Here is an 18162-nt window from a genome sequence, read left to right on the forward strand (position 1 = left end):
AGTATAACTACCAACAGTTCTGTATTAGATAGCACGATTTCATATAACTGTATTACTGAAGGACTAAATGCACAATATTTTTTTATAAATTTACACGATGTTAAGTTGACGTTTAATATCGAATAGAGAGAGACGGATAGAATTTATCTTAACACCAGGTAAGACTGTAGAAGTGGATATATCAATGTAAGAATATCGAGGTGTATAAGTAAAGTTTACCATATGTTTTAGATAATTGAAGTTCGGGAACACTTGACATCGAGTGCAGCTTGCCATTTGAAATACTTGCATCGAAACGTATTTGATAGACTTCTAAAATCACAATATAGGGGTGATTCGAAATTGTGTATTGTAATTTTCTCGAGTTGTTTACCACTTACTCCCAAGTGATTTTAAAGGTTTATGGCGATATCGTACTTTCATTTACGTATGTTCCGACGTCACATGGCTATTTTTGTACCCGTTATCTTTTTATAATGCACCAAGATTCTGTGAATTCTTATCAGATGCTTGTGGTTTTTTTTGTTTTTCTGGAATGTATTAGTTGCATCTTGCATATTACCAATTATTTTATCATTCGGTGCAAAATAACACAGCAGGAGAAGTTATAAAAATGTTAGTTTAATAAGACTTAGCCATTTTTTTTCAAGTACTCAAAGTGTAATATAGCAAGTCAAACGATATTGGATGCATAATTTAGAACCTGTGTTTCGAAGAGAGGTCCTAAGTCCGAGGTTCATAATGTAGTATTGTCATCATGAATAAGAATGATTAGTAGAGATGAACGGGTCATGTACTCGCTACATCTGAACAACTTCAAAGACATGTAGTCGACAAAACAGTTTATTTCACCGTGATTCATCTAAATGTACACGACAAACTGAGTACTTGCAAAATACATGTATTTCAAGATCAAACACACGTGCATATGCACACATGTTGCTCCAGAGCTAATTATTTAAAATCTAAATAGATATTTACTTTATTTCACTATGATTTTGCTGCTAAATGGTTCTACCAAGCTTTGTGTCATGTTTGAATTTATATTATTTGCATGCCAAGTACTTCTTTCTATTAGAAAAGTTTATGGAGTATTGTCTACAGTACAAACCAATAGATCTATAAATGATCGACAGTTTACATTAAAGTTGACTTGGTTAAACAATATTTCATTTAATTTCTTTTTTTACCGCTTCGACATAGTAACCTTTACAATCATACAAGAAGTGTGTGTAATAAGGCATGAAATTTGGTTTTTGTTTCCCCTGAGGCCAGATTTGTGTATTGTAGTCCCTTCGGTTATTATACGTGTATTGCAATCAGATTGTTGAACTTAATTCCGTACTAAAATCCACACTGAATTAGCATGTATCACTCTCAGTTAAGAGTCATGGTACATGATGTCACCTCATGAAAACATGTACACCTTATTATTGATGTATAAATTCAGTTTGTACAAGAGAATACCAAAGAAAACCAACATGAATATTAAATACATATTATCTAAATGTATTAAACCTTTTAATAAGTACACTTTAATTACAGTGTTTTATTATGATGAAGTCGAAAGCTAGACGCTAAAAATATTGTAGTGTCTTATATAGACTTTTATAGTGAACATTAGGCGTAATGTTTTTGCCCGAAGTCCTTTTCATTAACATGCAAATGCTCTCCCGGAAGTATCAAAATATGTTACCGTAGACAAATTCATGATGATGACTCCGTTAGCCATTCAGATGGCGTGTCGAGATTAGTTAAAACATTGAAAGATGTAATGTTTTTGTTTATGCATTGTTTACTTTCCCAAGGGGTCATTTTGAAATGGAAACCCGTAAAATCATGTAGAATGAAAAAATATATATAATGTTTTTTTTTGCGTTTCTGAAAAATAGTTGCTTTATAAGTAAATAAATATATTCATCTATGAAAAGCAATATATTTGTTATTTTTCTATGTGTTTTAAAACTTAATGAGATAGATATGTATCCTAGAGCTAGGGTCTCCTCGAAAAGAACTTCTTTTAGAGAATAAGGCATTGATAGTCTTGGTCTGCACTAGCACATAGTAATAAAATGTCCTTATACAATAAAATAACAGTTACAATAAGCTTTTTAATAGAGAAATGTGATATCAGAAAATTCATTAGGCGATTAAAACTGTGTTCATACTTCAACAAATAAAACGATGCCAGATTAGAGGAATGCTACAAAAAGAAAAAGTGCCTCTTCAACGAGTCTCCATACTAACATGTACATTTTGAATTAATTTTATGCAATCGTGTTTATGCGTTCATAAATATAATAAGTTATATATTAACCCTTTCTGACAGGTGCGACATTCATGTCAGAAGTAGTCTAAGGTGTTAGTCTATTTTTATCTTGTATGAAAGACACTAAAGGTTTGTGTATTATAGTACTCTCTCTACTAGAAGATGTCATCTAAAACGTCATTATTTCAACAATGCGGCATTCATGTAGGAATTTCATCCTCTCCCTTTCCTTTAAAATGACAGAAGGTTGTTAACATTTATATTTTTTAATCGTTCGTTACATACATGTATCCAAATGATCAATGGTAAGGCTCATATCGTTTTAAATTCACCGGTTTATGTTATGTTAGCATTAGAACCCCTTTTATCGTTTACATCATGGGTAGCATTATACATGTAACCCCCTTTTTATCGTTTACATCATGGATCTCTTTTATTGTCCCTGTTACTTCACATTGCTGACTCTGGCATCATGTAGATCACTTTCCTGAAATAAATAGTCTTTTCATTCCCAGGTGTCAGCACATCGTTGTTTATATCTACGTAAACAAGTTTTATTACTAGATTGAAGGACATTAATATACATTAACTTCACGTAAGTTAATTTGCCATTGTACGAAATTAACACCAATTTCGTCTTATCAGCTTGAAAATTTGCCAAATTTAATACATACACTGGGATACATGTACATGCAATTAAAATAGGCCAACTATATTCAAAAGTGATTGATACCGGCCATTTATCACGGAAATGTACCAATCTGGAATATTGGCGTAATCTATCATGCAGTCCATTTTTAACTTGTATCAGAGAAACGTTTTATCAACAACTGTCAAGATCGGATTGAATATCTCTTTTTTTTTTGAAGATTATAAGGTTTGGGTTAGCTTGTTATAAGGATCATTTTAAATTCTGCACTAATATGCCACCATTAAGTTGTATGATGGATTATCTTAGCACGACAGAGCACGAAGAGTGTATTGACTTTCCATAAGCACACTGTCCCAATCTAACATATGAATTGTGTCTTTTAACAGTGAAGCCCTCGATTTGCCGTACGAATATGTCATCTGTAGTACTTGACTTATTCGTTTCCCACTCCACCATGGCCTGTTAAATGGACTGTCAGTCTGTTAAACACTGTATCAGAGGTCTTGTTTAGTCACTACTTAAGTTGGAAGGCATTGGTATGCTGCATTTCCTTTTACTGACTCGATCAAAATTTTTAATTTGACTTCAATGTCTAGTCATCGCCATTTTGTTAGTTGGTTGACCAGTCACTTGTCCATTTGACCTCACCTATACTTATCAGTTTGAAGTAAACGTTTTGTGATCTAGTCTTGTTGTCTGTCTCTGACTATCTCTTTCTTCTGACCTCTAAATTATAACATTGGTTTCACCTCCCTTCTTAGTTGTCTGGTGTAAATCATTCTGACAATTTGATCTATTGTAATTTGGTTGTAATCGAACGTTTCAAAAATAATCAATTGTATTGACTAAATGCCAGAATCTGTGTTAAGAGGAATGTTTTTAGAAATCAAATAGAATATGAATGAACCATTGCCAATTTCTGCAATAGTGATTCAAGGTTGAAAAACATAAACAATGTACAAATTAAGAATGATATTAAGCAACTGTATATCAATATTTGTTTGTCATGAAGCTAATTGAGCCGTTGTGGTTCGTGGGTGTTGAAAGGTCATACTGGTAATCAGATATGTAGATTCTCGTCGTAGAGAATCGATTTCCTGGATTTGTTGTATTACTGTTTATGGGAGAAAATTCGTGGGCGACGTCATTACATCCTATTCTAGCTAATATCTTCGTTTTAATTTAGGTTTGATAAATAATCCGTTTCACGCATTTATCTAAATCTACTTAGTTATCAAAATTATATTTTAGAAAGCTCTGTTGTGATTTTGTTCATGTTGCTTTTCCATTTGATCAAAGGTAATTATTATGTCATGTACTTTGTATCAGCCGTATCAAGTTATTAAATATTATGATATATGAAGCTAGCTTAGATTACTAAGCCTATTATTCCCAGGTCTGTGTAAAACTTTGCGATGGCAGAATATAAGGACATATTACCTAAGATCAAGATTATTTGATGTCTGTGTAGCAATTCCGGAAGTCTCGACGAATCAAATCAAAATGAAGAAATCATTTTTTTCTGTATTCATATTAACCGCTATGGATAATCTCGGTTAACTGTCAGGGCAACTGTCTTGTACATGTGCATGTAAGCATACTCTATCGATAGGTTCCTAACTCAGATGTCATGAAAAATTTCTTTTCAGTTTACAGTAAGTCAGAAAAGAAACTCAAATTGAGAAAAAAAGAATCAAATATGTGCCATTTAACCTGAATTTTAGATACCCTCGAATATGATGTGATACGTTCTCTCAACTCTACGGAGCCTCTTTAGAGAACGATTAAATCTAACCCTCGATTGACTGAGATTTGCCTATCTTGCACTCGCTTTCTTTATTTCAAAGTTCGATAAAACAAATATGAAGGGAAACAACTTCCGGTTTATACACAGTTCGTTTTATTCAACCAACACAGGTCACAATTGTAGCCATAGATAACGTCGAACATTCTAAGATAAAATAATGTACTCTTCCTTTTAAGGGAGCGTGAATACCTTGCACATCATAATTGAATGTCTTCCTATGGAAATTACGTGCGACAGCAGGAATTTAACAAACAAACTGCAGTTTATCAAGAAGATATGGAAAGGTCAATGATTGAATTTCTGATAATGTCAGATCATATTGATGGGCGATTTTATTATAGTGAGATTTACGCAAAGTCTATAGATTTTTGGCTCTATTCTAACGTATAATTTGTTTTTATTGAATGTGTAATCAAAGAAAAAAGTTTCAACAACAACCAGATCGAATTTTCTTTTTATGTGAAGCAATCTGTTGGTACGAGCTTTTGCATTATACATTTATTCAAAATCAATAGATTTAATGTACGACATCTGTATAGCTATTCCTACGCCATTTCCTCCATGATGGACATGAAAACCGAATGAAGAACAAACGAAATGAAATTTATGCAACGGAAATTAATTAAATTGTATGGCTACAGAAATAAGTAAAGCAGTCTTTACAAACTTCGTTGAATATGTCCTTTTAAAAGTGATATTATTTGTTCGTCTGCTTTTTGGAATTTGACTCCAGACAAATCTGATTACCCGAAACCAATTGACATTCCTCTGGAACGTTTCAAGTGTATTGATGTGACTAAAAAGGAACCTATGCAATAAAAAACATCTTGTTGAAAATAAGTGGCGAAATATGCTGGAATTCATATATGAATGCAAATACAATAGCCAATATAAAATTCCTTTAATAATCTAAGAATAATCCATGCAGCATATTGTGAATACATGCATTCTTTAAACCCTCAGTATTGAAACGAAATGTCACCACAGGCCAAGTTGGATCGATGTTTTGATAATATTAGATATTCATATTTACAAACCAACATCATTTTGATTCAGTATTATATTTCCCTTTTAAGTAATTGCAATTACAATAGATAACAAGTTTCTCTGTAATCTGGAGTAAACAGGTTGTGGGGATTTGTGCTTAGAACACGAAAATTAATGTCTATACATGTATTTCATTATGTTAAATCTTCAATATCTTTCATTTTGTTTATTACAATTACATACATTATTTTTATTTTTTTTATTTTTATAAGTTATTTTTAACAATAAAAATGTGTACATCTTTCATTGTAACATTCCGAAATTCATTTTCCTCACATGAACTTAATTGATGATCATATGTTAGCTTTATTTGTTGGCGTCATCGAATACCGACATGTTGCTCTTACTCGAGGAAAGAGACCAAACCCTATTGACACGAAACGAGTAAAACAGATAGGTAAAGTTTATTGACACACATCCTAAGTTTTATATAGATAGTGTTAATTTGTAGAATAACAACATACCAGCATTGATTTTTTGTACCTTCAATACACCTCCCTTGTAACAGCTCTCTTAATATGATATGTTTACTAATGAGGCTTTATCGACTATTTTTCAGGTATTAAACAGTGCCAACACCTCCTTTGTTTGGAACAGATAACTGTAAATAAAGACGTTTCAAATAAAATAACGGATCGAAATGCACCTTGAAGTCTCAGTTGCATTGAACTTCGTGATTTCATACTTGTACAACAAATTACCAAGAAGGAGAGTAAATTTATTTGGCGAAGCTTTAGAAATCGGATTGAAAAAGAAATTTGAAGGCCATTGGTATCCAGAAAAACCTACAAAAGGTTCCGGTTTTCGTTGCGTTCGGGTCAATGGTGAAAATGTTGACCCCGTCATGATCAATGCGACATTTGAATGTGGACTTAACCTGGAAGAGGTCAAATCCTATCTACCTGCTGAACTTACAATATGGATTGATCCAGGGGAAGTTTCATATAGAATCAGTGAGAAGGGACCAGTCAAAATTCTGCACAGCGACAGAAGGGACGAGGAAAATACTGAAAAAGCAGACCGCGAGGTTCAGCTGTCTGATCGAGGATTTAACCCAGAAGCTCAGTGCTTTAAGCCTATCGATTCATTGTCGTCTTCTTTGAGCAATCTTAGTCTCTCTCCGGGAGGACTTTCACCCTCATCACCCTCATCGTCAAATGGTTGGCCAGGGAGTAATTCTACATCGCCGTCCAGCACATTGTTTAATTCCGATATGACAACTCAAAATCCACAATTTCATCAACCATATATTCCAAAGTCTAACGGACAGCAGGTTTTTACTGCGGCATCCTTTGCCCAAACAAAGTTTGGCTCAACCAAACTGAAGACAAATGCTAAACGCCCAACCCGCTTATCACCAACAGAATTTGGAAATTTCTTCCGCCAAAAATCAGCCATGATAGCCAAAGGAAGTAACGGGTTCGGTTCCCCACAAAGGCCAAGGTCGTTGTCACCACGTGACCCTCGTGCAGAGTTTTTATTGGATCAGCATCAGAGAATTGCTATGACTCAGTTACAACATCAGCATTTACAACAACTGCATCATCAGCAGCAACAACAGAGGTTGCAGTCTCCACAGCATTTAGGTCCTTTAGGATCTCCTCCTCATATTGGATCTCCATCAGCATACGTTAACGATACATTCGGAATATCTTCACCGTCTTCACCGTACCAGCAGTCCTTTGGCAATATGACCGAAATGCTTCCCGGTGCAAACAATCTTCCGTCACCCGTGAGCTCTAATGCCGTGTCACCAGAGCAACAAAAATCTTTTTTGGAGGGATTGAACATGAGTGCCGGATCGTACCACAGTCAATATCCGCACATGCTTTTGGCAAACTAAAAACCTTCATGACCTTTGACTTTTGATGGAATAGAGCAGGTGCGCTAGACTATGGTGAATGTTAAATGTCAAAACATGGTATATTTTTATTGTCAATTGGAACACTTAAAGCTATTTTTGATTTGTAATAATTAGATTCAATTTGTTTTTGATATATGATTTTTATAGACACTTTAAATAATGGGGAACTTAATGTCCAATGGTTTAAGGTTCTTCTGCCGGTCACTTCTTTCTTAGACATGTTTTCACGGAATCACAGTACGTAGTACATTTATGAGAATCGAACATTTTATATGTACTTTATAGAAAATTGACCTATTTTTTACTGGTAAAAATCATACGTCAGATTTCAAGCAGTAGAAATGGTTTTAATTAATTAAGTTGTATTTTATTGTAAACATGGAATCTTCGATTTTCATATCGTGACTTAGCTGATAAATCTAGGTTTTTATAGGCTGTAATTAGATGAGACTGAAATCAAATTATGCTGGTGCATACAGAAGTACTTTTACTGCTCGAATTTTAATTCTATCAATAAACAAAGCTGACAATTTAGATAAGGGAGAGAAATCCTATAACACGATGCTCTTTTCATCATATGGTATAGAGGAATGTTAGCTAGAACACAAAGCAATCAGAACCAGTTAGATAGAACTGTCTTTCATGCATTTATTTTTGTAAGGATTATGGATTTTTATCATATTTTTATAAATCGATATGAGATTATTTTTTGTATGCTTCGGTTGTGGTTTAAATTAGTTTAACCAAAAATTCATATGTATCATTGATTTTAACTTGGCCAAGAAATATTCGGTCGGATTCGACCAAATACAACAGAGATAATTGAAACTGAGTAAGCGGTAATGTTGTAATTCAAGATGGCCGCCATTAACCCATATACCACGTCCTTTTTATTGTTGATATAACGAGAGCCCTATATAGAATCTACAATTTTATACATAGGGTGACTGTACTAAGAGACGTAACGTGTTATACCTTAGGCAATGCCTCATGTACATGGACACAAATAGCTTTATTGAGCGATAAAAATGAAAAGAAAAGATGGCTTTCAGCGACTTAATCTCGCTTTGGAAATTATTGAAATAAAATACAACTTTGCAAAAACCAAACATTTTTTGCCACTATATTTGTGACTTCTTACCAAGATTGATAACATAATAAGAAGCTATATTTCTACAATAGTTTCTACAATATTTTACATGACACTGTGATTTTATGAATTAATTCGTCTGAAACTGTTTGGGAGAGAAAGGAAAGGGCAAATGCCGTGGCCATTCCTGCGTCTGGATGTTTGGTGTTTTTGATCAGTGGCAAAATAATTTTGACGGTTTCTGAAAAATGGATTTTTAGCAGCAGAGATTTCAATTCCAAACTATGTGGAAGTATTGTGGTTGCCATTTGTTTTTCCATGTATAAATGTATATACAGGATATGATATAACATAAAATACATACATACATATATATATATATATATATTCGTACACTTTCTACGTTCATATAATATTATTGGTCATTTATGGCGTGGTAAAGACTTTTTTACGTTATTCAATGTTAATTTTTTGTATTCAATATTTAAACTTTTAATAATGAGATATTTGTTGAAACATATTGAGAGAGAATATAATTCTCGTAATATTTATTTTGTTGAAGGTATGCGTTTTTTTTTCATGGAAAACACATTATAGAGAAAATACGACTGGATCAATACATGTTTACATTTTAATTGCATTGCAGAAAATGCCGAACGTAACTTTATCGGTCCATTTCCACACTATTTCCTATCAATCAAAAGGCAGTCAATTCCGCAGTCACGTAATGCTTGTAGTCTTCGAAATTGAAAGTCTGATGATTCATTTTGTCATTTTTACTACCAAACATGAAATAATCATGCTCCCTATCAACTTGAATATGTATGTCTGGACCATTTCTCGTTTCCTATGAATTACCACAATTACCACGTTTTCAAACAAACTTGTAAAAACGAATGCTTCCGCTGGAAATGGCCTCCACATCAAACGTATTGTGAACCCAAATATAACTCTGGCCTTTTATATTTATCTCTATGACGTGCTGTAACGATTATTGGGTCTTTGAGACTAATTAAGAAAATCCAAAAATATTTGTTTAACACAATAGAAGCCTACTTCTATTTCCGGCTGCGCAATCATTACGTGCTCACAGTCACTTAAGCGTTTGGAATTTGTCATTATCAATGAATCTTTGACGTCAGAATATTCAGTATGGAAATAAGTGAATAGAATTTCTGTCTGAGAGATTCACTCCATGATATGTCTGTCATAGAAAAAAACGCATATCTTTACGACAAACGCAGGCCTATGGGATTCATGCTTGTTTGCGTCTTGTGATAAATTACATACGTCCTAGCACATTTTGACCAACTTTGTATTTAACATCGTTTTAACGATCAATGAAGATTTCAAATGCATTTAATGGGACGGAACTTATGTTTGAAAAATAGAATCCGCCTATTGAAGTTGATAAAACAGAAATAAGTTGAGACCACTGACATTCATTTGAATAGCTTTGCTTTCTTGGAAGTTCAGTGTCTCAAAAAACCAATTGATAAGAAAGTTTTTGGAGCTTAATTTCATGTGGGTGAAAGTCTTTAAATAAGGACTAAGAGAAATATAAACTGAATAATAAAAGATGCGAAACGAATACGGTTCCTAATTTCTGGCTTTGTTTTGTGTTTTGAAATACTGACTTAGGCGGCTCATTAAAATATGTTTGATCGTTTCCTCCTAAGTATCGTTTTAAAGTATGGAGAACGAATGTTGAATGAGATTGGTATGGTCATGACAGTTTTCATTTGAAGGCGAAAACAAGCTTTATACCAAGGTCTTTTTGTACAGTTATTTTTCATTTCTAAGCAGGCACTTTTTAATTGTAAACCATGGTGAACTTAACAAAAACAGTTATATTATTCCATTTGCTAACTGTAACTGCTATCAATTAACTTACCATTTCCTCTAAGTGAACATAAAGGTAGAGTTATAAGAAAAAGAGAGTAACCATTTCAGAGAGTTGCCATCTCGAAGTGGGATACACAAGGACAGATAAGATGAATAAAATAACTTGTTTCCCATCACTGTCCGTTCCTGCCTAGTTTTTATGAATAGCTGTACTTGTATGTCGTCACAATCATATAGTTTTATATGTAGATTGTGCAATATATACGTACCATTGTGTAAGAGTTATTTTCACAGGGCCTTTCACTGTTAAATCTTGCATCATTTATATTGCTACATATTTTTAAGTTTGTAATAAAAGTTGGTATTTTCTTACATTTACTTGATCTTTTGTTATTTATGTGTATGTCCAGACTAACCATTTACGTGAGATCAATAAGACAAGATGATAGATACATCTACATGTACATACAGGAAAATTGGAACAAGAACAATAGCTTGGTCATAAGAGTGGGAAACCCATGTGTAACCTATATCACTGGGATCTCAATACACATACATTTTAGTAAATGCACGTACAAAGCACAGATAGCTTAATTGATTACAAAAAACTTTAAAAAGTGTTTTGGTCCTCCAAAATATACATTGCAGAAACATCACAAAATGACTTTTCTTTTGTAGGTAATGCAACAAAGAGAAGAAATCGTATTAGTATCACCTAAACTTCATTATTTTTCCCGTAAACTAATAACATAAAAAAGTTAAATGACGCTAATACGCGAACCGTATACGATTACTTGAAACTCAAACAAGCTAATACTTCAAAAATTAAGGTCTTTGACTTTGAGAATGGCACCAAACCAAATAGAAACAAATGTACCCTCCAGCAATCCCCGTTTGTCATTTACAACTAAGGACTGCCAATTAACACAAGAAAGAAAATTCTGCAGTCTGCCTTCATTCTAATGTGAGCAACGGTTAGTTCACTAGGTACTCGTACACAACAAGGAGCAAATTGTAACTACTGCGACAATAGATGTTAAAAAGACACCATGCTGCTATCATCAAAGTGAATTGAATACAAAATAGGCTGGTAGGTAAAATACAACAAAACTTTCAAGGACATTACAAAGTTAAGTCATAAAATAGAATTACAACCATAATATTTCTTTTGGTTATATCAAATAAATTGAGAGAAGTTTGTCGCTAACATTACTGCATCATAGACTGTTAACTCACTTTCTGCAATTACAAAAAATATATTATCTTTCATAGACAAGCTAATACCTGCATTCGGATAAAAAAAGAGTTCAATATGCGAAACTTACCATATAAGCACCTTATATTTTTTCATATTTTTTCACCTTCAAATTGTTTCTCATATTTTGTTTCGGAAACATGAAAATTTGTTAAAAATGGTTTCTTTCAACATGCGGACTTTGGCAAGAATTAATTTGTCAAATAAATGTATGTGTAATGTTTTAATTTGGAATTAAATAAAATTGTTTGAATTAAGCAGACATGTCCAAGATCAGAATGGTAGTCTCGTCTTGAACCAATCAAAATAAAAGTAACTAGAAAAACTGTGAGCAAAACTCACTTGGTGATAGCCCGCTCCCAAAAACCTTACAGTAAACTGCATATTAAGTGATTTACTGCATTCAGACGTAAAACATAATACCAGATGCGCAATGGCACTGAGTGATAAATAATCTGTGAAAGTTTAATTCAGTGATTTCAGAGGAGTGGTGGCATAGACGATGGTTTGCAAAAGCCAACTCCAAAAGTCAATCTGAAGAGAAAACATATTAGGAGGTCTTTAATGGCATCATATACTAAAAACAAGTCTGAGAGTTTTATCAAATTCCTTTCAGCAGTTTTAGAGAAGTTGTATATTAGAACTTGGGGAGGACGAACAGACAAACGGAAGGGCGAACGGACGGACACCGTGATCATCATATACGATGTACCTTTCGCTTTTCAAGCTGGGTAAAAAAAATTACATGAAGATATTATTATTATGGTTCGACTCTAAACAAAAAAAAAACAAGGTGCTAAAATACAATCATTAAAGATATTACAATTTATAATTATCAGTATTAGGATTAATAAAAGTGGCAGAGTATACATGTACATAAAAGGATGCTAAAAAAGCCGTATTAAACACTAACCAACTTATTAACTATAATACTCATGACATAAACATGTATTATAAATAAAACATATCAGACATAATCAAAAACACAATGTCTAATGTCAAAGAGACGGTGGTTATTTATTACATAATATCAATGAAGATGTTAAACATACGGAAATTTCCCAAGACACTTCCACAAACACAACACAGAGTTCGTCAATAGGAGAATAATATGGTTCAATATCTTAACCTGGTCACTGCCTGTTTATCAACAGATTTCCGAGATTTAAGTAGCTGTTTAAAACGTAACATGCTTTAGAACATGCCTTAGTACAAGACGGGGATTTGTTCAGAAAGCATAGTAGTGTTGTCAAAACGATGTAAAGTACTCAAAAGACTGTGCGTTTTTTTATGGGGATGTTAGTATACTTGTTTCAGATTAAGTTTTGAGTATTACATGCATGAATATATATACCATGCATAAATCTGCATGGTGTGAACAGTCCATATATTTAAATACAATGTACTAAAAGGCTAAAATTTCAATTACGTAATTGCAACAGAAATGATCATACAACCCCCAAATATATTTTAAAACAATTAAGCTCAAATAAAGAAAGTGAAAAAAGTAAGAAATTAAAATTGGATAAACATGACAAAATTCAACTGTTATTCAGTACTGAAGGCGTCAACAGTTTCTTGCTGGAGAGTATTTCTCCCCAGACGGGTCATACAGTTATTGATTGATCGATTTTTTATGGTATAATGTTCTGTAGCAGATATTTCATGCATTTCAAAACGAAAACGATTTACCAATCAAGCATACTCTGCTATTTACTTTACCGACACGCTGAACCGGATTATTATTGCGCTAGCCCACAGAAGCAATAACCCGCCGGTACACATGTAGGTACATGAATGCTAACTCCCTCTATCCCCATAAATACGTTGTGATTGGAAGAAAAGCAATGACTATTTTAAAGTCTTTGATACGAATCGGCCGAGGATCGAACCCACGACCTCCCGCTCTAGAGGCGAACACGCTACCTGAGACCACCGAGGCGCTTTTATACGTGTAGTCTTTAGCCTATAACGTGGTTAATGTTACATTTTATCGTTATGGATTCTTGTGGGACCGACTGGCTATAGATGTTAATCGTTTAACAGCAACAAGCATGTCTAACAAATCGGCAGGGGCTCTTAATACAAGTAAAGTTTTTATATAGCAAATAGTAAATAGCAAAATAGGAAAACTTAGCAGGAGAGAACGTTGAAACGTCGTGTATTTGTGTGTTACATTATTAATAAGAATGAATTAAGAACTCATCAGACAAATATGCATTGTGTCCAGACATCCGTAATAAAGAGGATACAATAAGTTGTCCCAAGACTATTTTCAAAGTACATTGATATGTTTATTATTACAAACGAAAACGTATAGTCGTCTGATTGTGGGTGTTATATGGTTCAACCTGACAGAGTCTCTGGACGATTTGAATGTATAATTTTGAAAGAAATGTGGAAATCGGCTTTTTGGACTTTCTATACCATCTATGTTTGTCAGCAGAGAAGATATAACGAATCCAACACCACTGAGAGTGCAAAACCGAGACATCTCAGACATCCAAGGGTAAGATTTCAAATTCTATAACGAGGCTGTGTCAAGAACATTGAAATCATACCCAAGGGTGTCTGAGATTTCCAAGTCTCGTATCATATGTCGGTGTTTGGTTCATTTTCTCACCTTAAAAAATATGATTTTTTGATAAGTATAGTCGAATGAAGAATGCTCTCCTTCGGAAATACCTTTGCATGATTTACAAGACGTCATAAAAAGTTTAATCTCACCTGTGGTTGAAATAAAGAAATCTCACATACTATAAACATGGATATCATTGTCTCAACAGTGAGAATAGCAAACGTCGCAGAAGAAATAAAAACCTTCTGGGTCATCTTTTTTCATTTCTTAACGACAAAGAGGTCTGAAAAATGTGAGAAATAGCTAATGTCTCAGATTTTGTATGTGTATTTGTATTACACATGTACTGTATATATAACTTTCAATTTGTAAATTTAATATTATTCTTCATTGTTTTTGAAAAGGTTTGTTTTTTAATCTGTCGTATGTATTCCCGTTAAATTACATGACATATACAGACTCGTTGGAAAATAAAAAAAGCTACACAAAAAAAAAAAAAAAACAAGTATACAGATAAAGCATGGAAACAAACTAAAACAAAACAAAAATAATCTTTTATCTTTTCTAGTTACATGTAAGCTTTAACTCTTCTTGTATAAATTATTTATGATGAAAAACAAAATCTTTTTAAATTACAGTTTCGTCACGCGATATTATAGATGAACAGAAGTATTTTTCTGATTAGGGGTGGTATTATTAATATGATTAAGATTTCTTTTGAAATAATATTCCCTATGAAATTCTTTCACGTTTAAAGGCAACGCAAAGTTTGCTATAAATGTCAAAATATTATAAAGATTGATATTTCAAGCAATGTTAATCATTTCTGTTTGTTCATTCAACTTGACTTTCTATGGTAAATGTTAGCGGAACAGAACTTTTGTTGATGTGACAGCCAGGTTACGGACAATTTTATAGAATCAATGCCATGTATATCTTAGTGGATAATGGATCATAATTATGATCATACACAGGTCGATGCATCTTTCCTTAAATTCTTACATGTGCGACACTGGGTTCAATCTCACAACACTATCGGTTAGGTTAGTATCTAGTTAATTGTATTAGGTAAGCTACCAGGCTAAGGACGGTTATAGTCTTCCTGGATCTTTGTGATGTTTGAACTCACAACCATTTTAAGTATAAAGGACATGTTTATAGCATAGTTAAAGTCTATTTTTTTTATTCCTCTTATTACCAACATTACCAATATAACATTGATATAATAATCAATTTTATAATATAATGGATTTTAAGTAAATATATACTAATTACATTGTAACTGAATTAAACTATTAATTACTTAATTCTATCCCCTCCCCCTTTTGTATGATTCGTCATTTCGATCTCCCCGCATGCATCACCATCAAATACAGACAATGGAATTGAACAAAATTGAACGATCACGGTACATTTTTTAGAATGTAGCAAAAAGTATTAAGAATATCTGTTCGTAAATACATGTAAACTGACAGTCCCTATAGAACAATCAGGTTGCGTCAGTACTATACCGTTTTTTTTTCTTTTTTAACTATTAATGCGCTCGAGAGTAAGTCGTATGTATATCAGCAAAATAAGCTACAGTAGATTAGCAACTATGTTCTTACGGCAACAACAACAAAAAAACCCTTCATAGTTATAATCATTATAACCACACTTTTCATATCTCTTCCTGTCACTTCAGATTAACTGCAATTCATTGAATATTACCAGGACAATGCTTGTAAAGAAATGTCCAGCATCAGTTACATAAAATGCGATAAGATAAAAATCAATAAAAATGTTATGACAATTAATCCCTGGCCACCTTCTGTTGTTTTGATTACATAATATTAAAAAGGATTGCCATTCAATGGACCATTCAAGCCGATAAAAACCTGTTAGATTAAAACTTAAAAAAAAAACAACGCAGCCCAAACCGCATTGTAGCAGTAAAATATCATGCTAGAGATAGGTAGATAGGTAGGCATATTACATAATTTGAATTTTCATTCATTTATTGTCCATACCTTCTATACTGTTTTGACTACTGATTTTTCCGATTTTGACTGGTGGCGATTTTTGCTGCCCAATCTTCGTTGCTGGACTAATGGTGATCAGTTACGGACTTTCGGTTTGAAGCAGTCCAAGAGTAAGAGCGGAACTGTCGATGACTGTTTTATATTTTATACACGAAAATAATGGAAGGTGTAAAATTAAGATAGATCAGGTAACACCTGAATCTAAGTACATGTACATGTAAAACCACACCGAATATGACGCAATATTTTTTCAATAAACGACATCTAGTTTAAAAATCATACGGTTGCAGGTTTATCAGTAATTATGGGTGTGTCCATCTCCACCCACCGCACAAGGATATATTTATAAAATTCTTTTTAGTTTTCTTATCTCATGGGCACGTTTGTTAGGACATTTTCACATAAAGTTTGATGTTGATACAGAAGCATGCCAAATTGTTATGTCAAGGCAGAAAAACATACAGTTGAAATCTTTCATATTCTTTTTTAATATTTCAAGAAGAGCTAAATTTTGCTGGTTTTGATTTCCTTTATGTGTTTAGTTAATTGCATGGGACGAATGATTTATTCAAAAGTTACAACTTATATTGGTTTGAAGAATCGTGTTTCTTTTTTTAGGAGACTGAAATGTCATCATGTCGATTAAATTAATTTTATGTGTTTTGTTGTACAAGCTAACAATTCCGAATGACACTCAATCTCGACATAACGAAGTTAATTAATTATAGGGGAAAGAAATGGGCCCAATTATTTAACTGATGATTAATTTTGTATTTATTATTGGTTTGCAATTGAACCGATTTAGAAGAGAGTAGTTTCAACAACTGTATGATTTATATGGAAATGGTGGAAATCTTTGAATTATTTTATACGCTCCTTTAGACGTTTAGGTATTAAGCAGGCACGATACCTAAACGCACGCTAAACGCTCACCAAACGCATGATAAACGAATGCGATAAACGTCTGTATTCTGTGTGCATGCTAGAATACTTCCGCGAGAAAAATTCCATGATTTTGTACTATTCCGAGCACTACCTCGCGGAATCGTATATCACGCATGCTCATCGACTACCCCGCAGTTAAAACGAAAAGGTCTACTGTAGATTCTATGTATGCACATCCTTTCTAATCCTATACGTCGATCTATTCATAGGCTTCAGTCCTAAAAATCAATTGGTAAGCCCCTTATAGAACATTCAACCCAACAACATATTTTGCAGAAATTTCTGTCCTTTGTTCGATATAAATAAAACCTGTCGCAGTGAAAGTTTCTTAAATAATATTTTTAGCTTTTCTGCTATTTTAAAGCGTCACTGAAATAGACTATTGAAACTATTTTGTTATGTGATACGGAATGAATATTTATGTACTGTTAATTTTTGTTTACTTTGAATAATTGTCAACATTGAGCACCAATGAGCAAATCGGCAGGTGTTTCTAGGAAAGCAAAGGACGCTTACCCTACCGATGCACCTGGTCCATGCTCCCAGTTTTTTGTGGAGTTGCTCATTCACATTTGTTACTTTGTATGTATTAATATTGTTTATTTTATGTTCTTTGTTGTATGTGTCTGTTTCCATGTCTGGCCTTCGTCCCTAGATTGCATTTTTTTATTTCCGCTAGAATCTTGGTTCCCTTGATTACTCATTCAAAAGAAATGGCATGAAACGTCGCACCTAAACATAAAAATGAATCAGCTGCTCACAATCAAATGGAACAGTCCCAAAATGTAA

At 33.3% G+C, this 18162-nt stretch overlaps 1 protein-coding gene across 1 annotated transcript; it reads left to right on the forward strand.

Annotated features, from left to right (window-relative positions):
- Positions 1–10952, forward strand: LOC148620308 (protein Tob1-like). Its single transcript, XM_088581080.1, has 2 exons — positions 1–158; positions 6335–10952. Exon 2 carries the CDS (start codon positions 6416–6418, stop codon positions 7616–7618), a length of 1203 nt encoding a protein of 400 aa, XP_088437206.1. The 5' UTR covers positions 1–158; positions 6335–6415; the 3' UTR covers positions 7619–10952.
- Positions 10953–18162: the final 7210 nt, after the last annotated feature.

The sequence above is a fragment of the Perna viridis genome, chromosome 4 (assembly GCF_037379345.1).
Source record: "Perna viridis isolate PV_CMFRI_1.1 ecotype Kerala chromosome 4, ASM3737934v1, whole genome shotgun sequence".
In the NCBI taxonomy this organism is placed as follows: Eukaryota; Metazoa; Mollusca; class Bivalvia; order Mytilida; family Mytilidae; genus Perna; species Perna viridis.

Excerpts from the sequence above, each read along its gene's own strand:
- LOC148620308 (XM_088581080.1), top strand. The coding sequence starts at position 6,416 with ATGCACCTTGAAGTCTCAGTTGCATTGAACTTCGTGATTTCATACTTG.